The sequence below is a fragment of the Gracilinanus agilis genome, chromosome 1 (genome assembly GCF_016433145.1).
Source record: "Gracilinanus agilis isolate LMUSP501 chromosome 1, AgileGrace, whole genome shotgun sequence".
NCBI classification, from domain to species: Eukaryota; Metazoa; Chordata; class Mammalia; order Didelphimorphia; family Didelphidae; genus Gracilinanus; species Gracilinanus agilis.
Genome location: NC_058130.1, coordinates 270,311,759 through 270,324,803, shown reverse-complemented (window position 1 = coordinate 270,324,803; position 13,045 = coordinate 270,311,759). Strand labels below are relative to the sequence as shown.

At 41.5% G+C, this 13,045-nt stretch overlaps 1 protein-coding gene across 4 annotated transcripts in view; it reads left to right on the top strand.

Annotated features, from left to right (window-relative positions):
- Positions 1-782: 782 nt before the first annotated feature.
- PEMT (phosphatidylethanolamine N-methyltransferase) overlaps positions 783-13,045 on the top strand; it is a 194,442-nt gene continuing 182,179 nt past the window's right edge. Inside the window, exon 1 of one of the 4 annotated variants that reach the window (XM_044661709.1) lies at positions 783-1,210. Coding sequence is in view for 1 of the 4 variants with exons in the window: in XM_044661682.1 (XP_044517617.1) it covers positions 2,339-2,401 (63 nt within the window). In the remaining 3 variants the exon portion in view is untranslated. Of the gene's footprint in view, positions 1,211-1,772; positions 1,840-1,864; positions 2,402-13,045 lie in introns of those variants that run through there. The other 3 variants (XM_044661691.1, XM_044661700.1, XM_044661682.1) reach the window with 3 other exon arrangements.

Sequence of the window (13,045 nt, the reverse complement as noted above, 5' to 3'; positions counted from 1 at the left end):
TCGACGCATGAAGATACAGTAGTGTTGTAAGAGTTTTTGATTTCTTTATCACCATTATTAATTTGGGTCCAGCAAGGCCACTTTAACTATGAGAAAAGTCATATAGTTACTAAGATTTTCCTGACTCCCAATTATTTTGATTTAGTCAAGAAACTTCCTCTGAATAAAAGAATTTATGATATCCACAGGTGAATGTAAATTCTAGGCTCCTCCCTTATTAATGAATATTTATAAACTAGGTCTGATGCCATTTAATTTTTCAGCTTTGAAATGTAAATTTCATAAGTATCTTTGTAAAGTCTTTACTTTTTCCTATCAATGGTTGTAAATTTCGGCAGCTATAATTCAAAAATTGTATTTTTTTTCTTCATCTGTGATGTAATTGGAGACTATATAGACTTTAAGAAATCTGTTTAGGGTTCAGAATTACTAGAAAACTCTGGGCCAATGCAGAAGCATATATATAATAAACCTTGGTTTTGCCTCTTAGATCGATACCTGTTGATAAGTATGATTGGCAGCAATACTTAAGAATCATTGGATATTCCAGGAATAGTGTTTATTTACCACTCTTCTCCCTTCCCTTCAAGGGGATCTAGTTAGGCTCACATTATTGTAATGCTCAGTGTAATGTTCAATGATTGACATTGGGCTAGGAAAGAAGCCTTGAAGCTTCCAGAACTTTATGCATAGCATATGGTCTGGCAGGTAAGAAATGTATTTGCCCACCTCCTACAGAGCTGCTCACAGGACTGTGTCCTGCCAGAAGAAACATCCCTACAACCAGTGATGTTTTCTTGGAGTTTGTAATGTGACCTGGACAGGAGGCAGAAGTAAGGAAGGAGGGAAAAGGGGAATCAACACTTGTTCAATGAAGTCTTTATTGAACTTTGAATCCAACCATGTTCTAGAGCCACTATTGGAGACAAAAAAAAAAAAAAAAAAAAAAAGACTGACTGTTTTCAAAGAGCTCGGGCACTAGCTGGGGGAGAGAAGGTTCTCAGATACCTCTTAAGTGCTATTCCAAAACCCGACAGTTCGATTCAATTCCTCCTGCAATGTGCCAGGAACTTCTCTGGGTTCCTAGGGACTCCCAAACCTAAACAAGAAAGTCCCTGCACGCCAGCAGCTTACATTCTCCTGACAGGAGGGAGGGAGTGTAAAGGAGCCAGACAAATCTACGGATTTTCCTAGCTGTATCACAATCCAGGTAAGCTCTTCGACCTCTCAAGTCAGCCTCCTTCACCACCTTCCCCTCTTGAAGTTTCACTCCTTTCAAATGCTGCTCCTCTCCAGGCAGCCTCAATCCATTCAATTGCTCCCGCAACCCACTTCTCAATATTGCTGTTGTTACTTCCTGGATTGTAAAATAAAAGTGTTTTTTTGAACGCCTTTGCTGCCTTCCACTAGCCCAAAGAAACTGACAGTCGCCCCTGGGGATTCTGACACTCCTTGAGAATGGACTCGGGGGGAATGGCACACTCTGTAAGTTTGGCTCTGGGTGTCCGGGAGTGAAAGGGAGGACCCTGGATGAGTTGAAGGCCGAGCTGGAGGTGGGTGGATGGAGAAGCTAGCTCCGCGACGCCGCGGGTGCGTGTCATCTTTGTTTTGGGTCTAACTGGGACAGCTTGTACTAAGCATGCACGGCCCCAGGCCAAACACCCGCAGGAAGGGGTGGGGGTAGGGGGTAGGAGGAGGAGAAAAGGGGGAGAGGGTTCTTTCCAGGACAAAGTCCACCTCCTCGGTCCCAGCAGGGGAAGTTATTTATATATAACCCCCCCTATCCTATCCTTCCAATCCCATCACCGACGGAGAGGGACAACAGGTCAGTAACCCCAGGTAGGATAAGAAGGGCCTCGGCCCTGGAGCACTGCTACAGAGCGTGGAGAGAGTGGGTGAGTGGGGGGCTGGTGAGTCTCGGCTCTGGGACCCAGACCCGACCCAGCGGGCTAGGGACCGAAGGACACGTGGAGGATCCAGAGCACCTAGGACACACCTTTGAGGTTCTTTAAGTGTGCGGGGAAGAGCCCACTCCAAGCTTTCTGGGACTTGTAGTTCCATCTCAAGAATAGCTCCTGGGTCCGCGGAAGCCCACGGAGGATGGGGAAGGAGCGGACTACATTTCCCAGAAGCCTCTCCGTGAGACATGTGAACTGGGATTCCTGGGGAGGTGGGGAATTAGGCAGGAAAGCTTCAGGGAGGATGGTTGAATAAATTTAGGGGCAAGCGAAGGTTGGGGGACCCTCTTGACCCCTCTAGACCCAGGGTGGTGGCGGCCTTGGGGCCATGGGGTGAGCGGGCTGACGAGGAGGAGGAGAAAGAGGAAAGGGAAAGCGAAATGAGGGGTCGGGTAGCCGGGTATGATTGCTGCGGAGGACTCGGGAATGTGGATATTTATAAGGTACGGGGCGGAGTCCGGGTGGGAGGCGTGTACTGGGACCCGGTGTGTGGAGTTGCTGAGGCTCTGGGGGCGCAGAGGTGCTGGGTCTCATGGGTGCAGAGGTACGGGGGTGCAGAAGCTTTGGGGTCGTAGACATTCAGGATCTCAGATTCGAAGGAAGCGGAGGTGCAGGGTTTTAGGTGCGGAGATGCAGAGGTCTAGAGGGCGCAGAGATGTAGGGGGCGAGCTCTTGGAGAGGCATGGAGAGTTCTAGCTGACCCCCAGAAGCGGAGAGCTGTGGGGGCTAGCTTCTGATCGCAGGTAGCTCCAGTATGTGTGCTGAGAGAACCAATCTCCCTCTCAATGCCTTGAATTTCATCACCCGAGGAGGATGGAAACACTTTGGGTTCCGGACACTTGCGCTAAGTGCTGGTGGTGATTTCCTTCCCTCCCCTCCCCAAAACCTTCCTTCTCCTTCATCCTTCAGCAAAATGTGAAGTTCAGAAAATTTTTACAACTCCTCCACTTTCTTCCCACGCCGACCCTACCTCGGTTGACATCTTCGATGATCTGAGCCGTTTCGATTTTCTTCCTCCCCCAATCAAAACTTGCTTTTAATAGCTTGCATTCATTCTATAAGCATTCGTTAAGCACCTAATATGTGTAAGTCATTGAGACAAATATAGGGGGAAAAATAGGCCCTACCCTCCTGGGGTTTACATTCTACTGTGGGAATGCAACAAATGTCAAAATAAATATCAGAATACTAATTGGACTTGTAGAGGGTGGGTTTTGAGCTGAGCCTGGTAGGAAAGCTAGGAATTTAATGATGAGGGAGGGAGAGTGCAAAGGAGTAAGGAAATCACCAAATACCCATTGCCACAAGTTTTTGCCTTTCTTCATACTTCTAGAGCTTAGCACAATGTAGTAAGGATTTAATAAATGCTTGTTGCATGGCATAGACTTAGAGTCTCTCCCACAGTAATCCCCCAACCACACGCTTTTCAGGAAGCACTCATTAGGTCTGTTATATATCTTTCCCCTCTCCCATTTAATAAACTCCAGAGGCTGCTTATTACTTTACAGGATCAAACATAAAATCCTCTCTTCAGTGTGCTTATATCCTAATTGTACAGTTAAAGCACAAAAAGATATACTAGGCATTATGTAAATGGAGGAGGAAGAAGTTACTGTTGATCTGAACTAGATTATCTCTATGATTCTTTCAGCTTTAACATTTTATGGCTTTGTGTAAAGTTTTATATAGAAAATGAATGGGGTCTAGGTTTTGAACATTTGTTCAACAGTTATTTATTTAGTACCTGTATTTATTTATTTAACAAGTATTAAAGCACTCTGGGCCCAGGCTTACAATCAAAGACAAAAGATAGTCCATGGAAGAGGGTCAGAATGACATCACTGGTGATGTTTTTTGAATTCTGAATAAATTGGATTTAAGTGAGGCAAAGTTGCACAAAGTCATCAGCCTCACTCTCTTCCAGAGTCATCTTAAGTCTAGGACAGGAACAAATGTCAAGATGACTTGAACGTGAAATTCTCTGGAATTTGCATATATTAAATTTAAGTTAATTTTTTAATTGGTTACTTAAGAAAATCTAACTAGCCAGTGGGCTCTCTCTCTCCATAGTTTGAAAAGATACCAAAAAAAACTCAGTGGCCAAGATGGAGAGCTGGACCAGAGAGAGAGGGGCATAAGCTCAAGCAACTAGGCAGGGCAAGAAAAAGAGTGGGAGACCAGAAAAGAAAGACAAAAGAATGACTTCCACTGGCAAATATATACCCCTTGTGATACCCTCATCATTCAGTTCCTCTCCCCAACACATCTCTGATAGGAAAATAGTCACATAGGAAGTGGCCTTAGAAACCTCAACTCCTCCATCCCCACTTCATCAAAGGAAGGGGAATGTCCTAAGGACTCTTAAGAGACTTGCCATTCATTTGGGTCACAGAAGTCCAAAAATGGTGGCTACTTAGGACACCAGTTATTTCTCCTAAATCTTATTATTCTTTACATAGATCTTAACAAAAAAGAGAAGAACCAGCCCATGGTTTCATAGGCTGAGGGAGAAGCTATTTGAGCTTTAAAATCAAACTGTTTTGGGGGCCAGAAGGAGAAATCATTTCACAATTCAGTATCACAATTTAATATTAATTTTCTTTGTGGCAATGGCTTGAGGTGGAGTGGATGATCTTGGCTTTTTCTCTGTCTTACCAAGCTCTAAGTGCCCCACTGATGCCTTATTTGCCCCTAGAACAAATTGTTCTCATCTACTTTTTCCCCCAGGGAAAGTCTCACAAGCCTGGAGTAGATGGCCCCCTCACTCACCAATAGGTTTGAGGCCTGTTGGTTACCCTCAACTTGCTTTAGCCTGATACAGTTTGTTGTGTTATGGCAGCTATGCATGCAATTCTGTGGTTCCAGAATATAGGTGAAGGGTGAAGTTACAAGGATAAAGAGTTTAGAACTCTCTCTCTCTCTCTGCCACATGGCAGATTATTAACCTTATTAACTTTTTTTTTTTAAACCCTTGTACTTCGGTGTATTGTCTCATAGGTGGAAGAGTGGTAAGGGTGGGCAATGGGGGTCAAGTGACTTGCCCAGGGTCACACAGCTAGGAAGTGGCTGAGGCCGGGTTTGAACCTAGGACCTCCTGTCTCTAGGCCTGACTCTCACTCCACTGAGCTACCCAGCTGCCCCTTATTAACTTTTAAAACTAGAATTAAAATCAATTTTCAATTTTACAGTGGAAGGAAGAAGACTAATAAAGATGTGAAGGTAGAAATGTCAAGACTTGGCAACAGATTGGATATGTAAAGAGGATGAGAATGAGAAGTAGAGGATGACATTGGGTGACTGGGAGCATATTGATGATCTCAACAATAAGAGAGAAGTGTGGAAGAGAGAATAGTTTGAGGGAATAAGATCAGGAGTTCTGATTTGGACCTGTTGGAGTTTGAGATTCTGTTGAGCATTTCAAGAGACATAAGAGCAAGACATAGCTCCTGTCCTCATGGTATTTACTGTCTCATAGGAAAGGGTAAGGCCAAGACATAAGTAACTTGAAATATATGATGTGAAAATATAGTAAAATAGATACAAAATACTGTGGGAATATAGAGAAGAAAGAAATAATTGCTGGCTGAAGGATATCATGGAGAAGGTAGAGTTTGCACCGAGACTGAAAAATAGGGAATTGGGTAGAATTGGTAGGAAAGGCATTCTAGTAGGAATAAAAGAAACTTCTTGAGGGCAGGTCCCATCTTTCTTTTTATTTGCATTTATATCTTCATCACTTAGCACAATGCCTAAGTAAGTGCTTAATAAATCTTTATTGACTGATATGGGAATTGACTAGAAAGGGGAATATTGGGGAACTATTTGGGAGTCTATCTGATGATTCAATTTAGTCAATTCAAGCATATCCTTGACCCATTTTTTTTTAGATTTTATTTAAGATTGATTAAGAAAAATTTTCCATGGTTACATGATTTATGTTCTTTCCATCCCCTCCTCCCACCCCCTGCCCATAGCCAATGTGCAATTCCACTGGGTTTTTGTAACATGGAGATGGCAGTGTGGAATTCCTGCAAGTTCTCTGAGGGGGTGGGGGGGTCTGGAATTCTGAGTTGAGGCTTGACCCTGTATCTTGCAGGAATTCTACCCTGCCATCTCCATGTTACAGTTTTACATGTGTCATTGATCAAGACCTGTTTCCATATTATTGATATTTGCACTAGGGTGGTTGTTTCATCTACATCCCCAATCATATCCCCATTGACCCATGTGATCAAGCAGTTGTTTCTCTTCTGTGTTTCTACTCCCACAGTTGTTTCTCTGGATGTGGATAGCATTCTTTCTCATAAGTCCCTCACAATTGTCCTGGACCATTGTATTGCTGCTAGTACAGAAGTCCCTTACATTCGATTCTACCACAGTGTATCAGCCTCTGTGTACAATGTTCTGGTTCTGCTCCTTTCACTCTGCATTAATTCCTGGAGGTCATTCCAGATCACATGGAATTCTTCCAGTTCATTATTCCTTATAGCACAATAGTGTTCTATCACCAGCAGATACCACAATTTATTTAGCCATTCCCCAATTGAAAGGCATCCCTTCATTTTCCAATTTTTTGCCATCACAAAGAGTGCGGCTATAAATATTTTTTTGTACAAGTCTTTTTCCTTATTACCTCTTTGAGGTATAAACCCAGTAGTGGTATGGCAGGCAGTCTTTTAAAACCCTTTGGGTATAGTTCCAAATTGCCATCCAGAATGGCTGGATCAATTCACAACTCCACCAGCAATGCATTAATGTCTCAATTTTGCCACATCCCCTCCAACATTTATTACTTTCCTTTGCTCTTGACCCACTTCTAATGACTCCTGTTTTAAATTTATGTCTGTTTGGAGGAAATGTCTACTCAGATGACTTGACTTTCATCCTAAACAGTATTTCTTCAAACCCACCAACTTTTCATGAAAATAAGTCCTCCTACCTTCCTTATTTTTACCAGTGAGATTGGTATTTTTCAATGTAGAAACCTCCTTTATGCTATATTAGTTACCAAGTCCTTTTGATTTTTCTTTTGATTTTGTTTCTTAGATTCTTGCTGGGCTCATACAAATCATACTTTCATTTTCCTATGCTTTTATACATGAACGCCACTTGATCTCTAACTCTTATCTCATTTACATAAAATCTAGATGCCACATTTTAGAGTGGGTATTGTACAAATGGAAGGTGTGCTTTGGAGGATGAGGAGAATGGTGAAGAGACTTGAGGTCTTGAGGGATCTGAGATTAGTTGGCCTGGGGAAAAGAGGACTTAGGAGCAGATGACAGGAAGAGGAATTGGACATTAGAAGATAGAACTGTGAGCAGAATGTTCTTAATTAGGTTCAGTTTAAGGAAAACTTCCTAACAAAGCAATTTCCAATGAGTTGCCTCCAATGAGTAGTGGTTTTTTTCATCTTTGAGCATCTTCAGGCAAAGTTGAATGATCACGTGTTGGGTGGATTCCTGTTCAGGTACAAGTCATATGATGGTTGCTGAGGTCCCTTCCAACTTTGACATTCTAATTTTAAGGGGGAGAAGTATGAGCTTCTTTTAGAAAGGTTGTGATCAGACTGTAGAGGGAGTGGAATATCAGATAAAACTGTTTTTTCAGTGGACCTATGATTTCATTGGTATTAGGAACTCAGTGAAGAGATCCCTTTTCCAATGCAGATAGGTATTTTCTCTGCAATTTAGAGTCCTAGACATTTGTTTGAGATACTGAGGGATTAGAGGACATTCCCAGAGTAAAAAGAGAGGCTTGAATCCAGGATTTCCTGAGTTGTAGGTTAGATCTCTATATACCATGTTGTCTTTTTTTTTTTTTTTTTTTTAATCCATTCCTTCTTTTTTAGAATGAATACTATGTTGGTGCCAAGGCAGAATAATGGTAAGGGCTAGACAGGATCACACAACTAATAAGCATCTGAAGCCAGATTTGGACCTAAGACCTCCTGTCTCTAGGCCTGGCTCTCAATTCACTGAACCACCTGACTGCCCTCTACCATGCTCTTTAATCTTTGTAGTAAAGAGATGTACAAAAAAAAATCTTTACATGCTTTATATTGTCTCACCAGTATTTTTTCCACCCCATTTCCAATTCTTACATTTCTTATTTTAAACAAACAAAAAAACAAACAAAATTAACACAGAGCCCCAGTGGTAGATTTAAAAGTTATCAGCTCCTGGAACTGATGATGTGTATATGCTTACATTCATCGACAACTAGCTCCTATTCTTAGATAGTTTCATTGAGCCTATGCTCTGGTTCAGCTAGTGTCTATGTCTGTGTTGTCTGTCCCCCCCCCCCTGAAAAAAAACAAACAAACCCCCCAAAAACAAATAAACCTGATCCTGTGGAATTAGGGTTAGAGGTGGAGCATGAGTGATGTTAGCCTTATACAATCAAAGTAATAAATGGCCTCTGTCCATTTTTTCCACTTCTGGTCCCCCTTTCCCCACCATGTGATTCTGTTACTCAACATGGTGATGATATGATGCAAGTTGATGGTCAGGTTGGCTGGAATGAGGCCTGTTGAACTATAATAAGTAGGGGATCTGGACCATGAAAAAAGGCCCTCTGAGCTTAGCCACTACCACTGGTTCCCAGTTTTTTGGATTAGTAGAAGCAAGCATGTTTGCAAGATCCTCAGAGGTATTTGGAGGACACTTGCTGCCATGTAACACATAAAAATACTTACACAGCAAATCCATTTTTGGGAAAGCCTGTTTCAAACCTGTCTTTTTCAAATTAATATTTGTGCAAATCAACAAATAATCTTTCGCTGCCTAGTTTTTAGGAGCAATGCAGAAGTATAAAATTTGAAATAGCATCCATGCCCCCAAGTTTGCAGTTTGGTTAGAGGGACAAAATAGGTACACCTCCACACTCTTAATAGAGTTTTATATGCAGCATATTGCTAGATACCAATATGAAATGAGAATTTCATAATATTGGACAATCTCCATTTTTAAATACAGCCTGTGACTGGAAATGGATAAAATCTTAAAGCAGAGATATGTAAGGCAAAATCCTGATTGTGTATGCCGGGTTCTGACCTCTATGTTTTTCAAAAGCTTAGATATTAGGGTAACAAGCAAATTAGCAGGAAAAAGGGCTTTGAGGTAAATCAAATCTTTAGACTGAGAGTGAAGTGATAAAAGAATATTAGCTTGCATTTATAAAGTGCTTTTCCTCATAATAGCCCCATGAGTCCTAGGTTCAGATCCCTCCCCTGTCACTAGTTGAGTGACTCTGGACAAATCTGACATTTCTTCATTATCTAAAGACAAAATCAGATTAGCAGTACTCGTAATACCTAACATACAAAGTAGCTGTGGACTCAAATCGTGTATTTGCTAATTTTTTTTTTTTGGTGGGGGAAAGATCTAAGATCTACTTTTATTACTGGATAGAAATTCCTTCAACTGATGCAGATTGATATCTATAACTTATTATCTTGGGAAGTTGCCTGGGCTACTGAGAGGAGGTTTGTTCTTGCTCATGTATCTAATATTAAACTTGGGTTTTCTTACTCCCAGCACTCATCTTCTATTCACTGAAACAAGCTTCCTTCCTTTGCAAATGGTAAAGCACTGTTGTTATGATTTTAAACCCTTGCCTCCTGTTTTAGTACCAATTTAAAGATAGAAGAGCAGTAAGGGGTAGGCAATCAGTAAAGTAACTTGCCCAGGATCACACAGCTGGGAAGGGTCTGAGTCCAGGTTTGAACCCAGGTCCTACTGACTCCAGTCCTGGCACTCTATCCACTGAACCACCTAGCTGTGCCCACTCTTAGTATTAACTAAAGTATTATCCTCATTTTCTAGTTGAGGAAATTGATGTACAGAGCAGTTAAGGGACATACCTAAGATCAGTAGAGCTGGTAGGTGTCAAAGCCAGGCCTTGATGAGTCTTCTGGCTCCAAAACCAGCATTTTAATTTTAATTTTTGGTAATGGTACAAAGTCAAGTGACTAGTAATAAATATATTGATTAGGGGCAGCTAGGTGGCTCAAGAGGTCCTGGGTTCATATTTGGCTTCAAATTCATCCTAGCCAGTAAAGAAGATAATGTAGTATTAAATTCATCCCCTTCACTGTTTAAGCATGGCCATTCATACTACTATTGAATGGGAGTTTGTATTCTGCCTAAATGTGTGATCTGGGGCAAATCACTTAACCCCATTTACTTAGTTAGCCCTTACCTTTCTGTCTTACAGAGTTGTTATTAAGACAGAAAATAAGGGCTTAAAAATTAATAACTATATTGACCATAGCGAAGCTCGTACAGTTATCAAAATCACAGAATGATAAGGTGAATTGGATTAGGTCACTCCATCCCTTCTCAGTACCCCTTAATTCTCCCTCTTCCTCAGTGTAGAGGGAAATTGTCCCTGGAAATCAAAGTGACTTTGACTCTTGTCCTCTACTGTTTGTCCTATCATGGGGTAAGGTGTGTTTTCAGTGTTATTTATTTATCTTCTGTGGATATTTCCCAGGAAAAACATTGCTTTGAAATGTTCCCACATTGCTGAGTAAACTAGACTTGCTAACAGTCTTTCCCTGCCAATCCAATCCAAAAAGCAAATCAAGGTTCCTCCTAATCATGAGTGCATTATTATCGCAGTCCCTGAAGAATCAAGACATTTTGGGAGCCAGTAAAGAAGATAATGTAGTATTAAATTCATCCCCTTTACTGTTTCAGCATACTACTATTGAATGAGAGTTCGTATTCTGCCTAACTTGTGTTTCCAGAATTTGGGAATTGGCTCAGAGTCATTCATAGCCATCATTAACAGAGAACTGACTTGTTTAGTTTGGGATTCTTCTTCTTGGCTGGAGGGGAGGGAGTGGAGAGACCAGGATTTCCTACTGGAGAATCATTGGAAATCCCCACCTTGCATAACCTGACATTCTTCCTTTTTGGACAATCCTAGAGCATTGTGCTTAGTTTGAGCTGGGAAGGAGGCTTAGCACCCAGGAAATGGGATAGGTTATTCCATCTCTCCTGATAGGTGAAACCCTCACAGGTAGAGAATAAGGGGGAGACCACAGGACCCTGTTCTTCTCAGGCATGGCTTTATTTCTCCTTCTCTTTTTGGGTCTTGTCCTCTGCTGACCAGTCTCACTGGAGACTACGGGGAAAAGTCCAGATTTGTCAGGAGACCTATGTTCTAGGCATGGCCTATTGCTTAACTGGGTGTATGTTCTTGGGCATGTAACTTCTTGTCTCCTTTGCTCTTTCTTTTGCTATCTGCTAACCGAATAGTTTGGACGAGAGGTGTCAATCTCTTGGCCCAGTCCTCAAGTGCCACTGAACCAGATTAAATGTAATTGGGAAGCGTTTAACAAAATAACTAAAAATACAACATAGGTAATGTTAATTTGGGCTTTTAAATCAATATGAACCCCATCCTGGGATCTATTTCTATTTAAGTTTGACATCACTGAACTAGAGGGGTTTTTAAGAATTTAAAAAAAATTTTTTATTTTAAACCCTTACCCTCCATCTTGGAGTCAATACTGTGTATTGGCTCCAAGGCAGAAGAGTGGTAAGGGTAGGCAATGAGGGTCAAGTGACTTGCCCAGGGTCACACAGCTGAGAAGTATCTGAGGTCAGATTTGAACCTAGGACTTCTCGCCTCTAGGCCTGGTTCTCAATACACTGAGCTACCCAGCTGCCCCCTTTAAGGATTCTTCTAATTCTAACATTCTGGAAATTCTAGGATGGAGACCTCTGAGGTAGGAGAGGAGAGAGGAGAGATTGTGATCTAGTGAGAAGAGAAGACATCAATAACTGCTTATTTGGTGTGGAAAAAAAAAGTATCTCCCCCACAGATGCCATGAATGCCTTGCCATCTTGCCATCGCTAATTCATTTCTTTGACTCAATGCATAAGCATAGGAGGTGGCCCCCTCTGTGTTAGGGTGTGAGGAGTGCTGAGAAGGCCCATCTGGATGACTTTCTCCAACCTTTAAATTGAGCATCACCTTCTTCCCACTCCTCTAAAATATAAGCCTTGCCTAAGGAATACATTCAGACTTTTAAAAAAAGTTTTATTGATTTAAAAAAAACCCACAACAGTAGTTTCATCGTTACTTCCCAGTGCCTGGCCTCCTCTCGCCTCCCAACTAGTATGCTTAGAGCTAGGAAGCACGTTTCATTGTATTCCTACAGTCACTGCATTGATTCAAGCCTTTCATTGTTGCTTTCTTTTATATTTTTGTGGACATCCAGTGCATTTAGTCTTTAATACTTAAGTGGAAATTAGCTTCCCTTTTGTGATGGAAAAGATCTGGACCACATGGGTTATTGGGTACCTGATGGATGGGAGGATGATAGTCTGGTCGGGAAGGAGGGGAGGAATGAGTACCAAAAGGGATGGATGCAGCAGGCACAACTTCATAATTTTCTAAGGGTCAGCTGTGGTCAGGACATCTGGGTCCTTTAAAAAAATTAAAAAAAAATTTTTTAAAAACAATTACATGGAATAACAAATTTCAAATCAAATTTTCCTAAGTTATATGATACAATTTATCTCCCAGTGCTGGCAGTCAATTCAATCTGGATTATACATGTATTATATTTCCAGATTGTTCATTTTTGTAAGCGAGTAATCTTGTAAAAACTAAAACCCCAAAACATAAACCCACATAAACAAGTGAAAAATCTCATGTTTTTATCAGCACTCTGACTCCAACAAGTCTTTCTCTGGAGATAGAGAGCATTCTTTGGCTTAAGTCCCTCAGAATTGTCCTGGAGATCTGGATTCTTAATTTAGGGAGTTGGTTGCTTTATTTGCGACCCATGATGAATTACCTAACCTATCTGGGTCTACTTGGTGATGGCCTTACTTCCCCAGGCTCTGCTGTAAACCCATAGTTCCTAGTGTCTCTCACATCCTCCTTTGCTGACTTTGGGAATTTCTCAGCTCTGTTTTCTGGGAGATTTGAAGCTTCTCTGGAACTAGCTTTGGGTAAAATGTTGTCATGTTTTGTTTTTGGCTTCACTTGTCAATTCACAAGTAGTAAGATACCTTACGAAAGAGGTCTATCTGATGTTTTGGAATGAACAAAATTCTCCTCCCGAG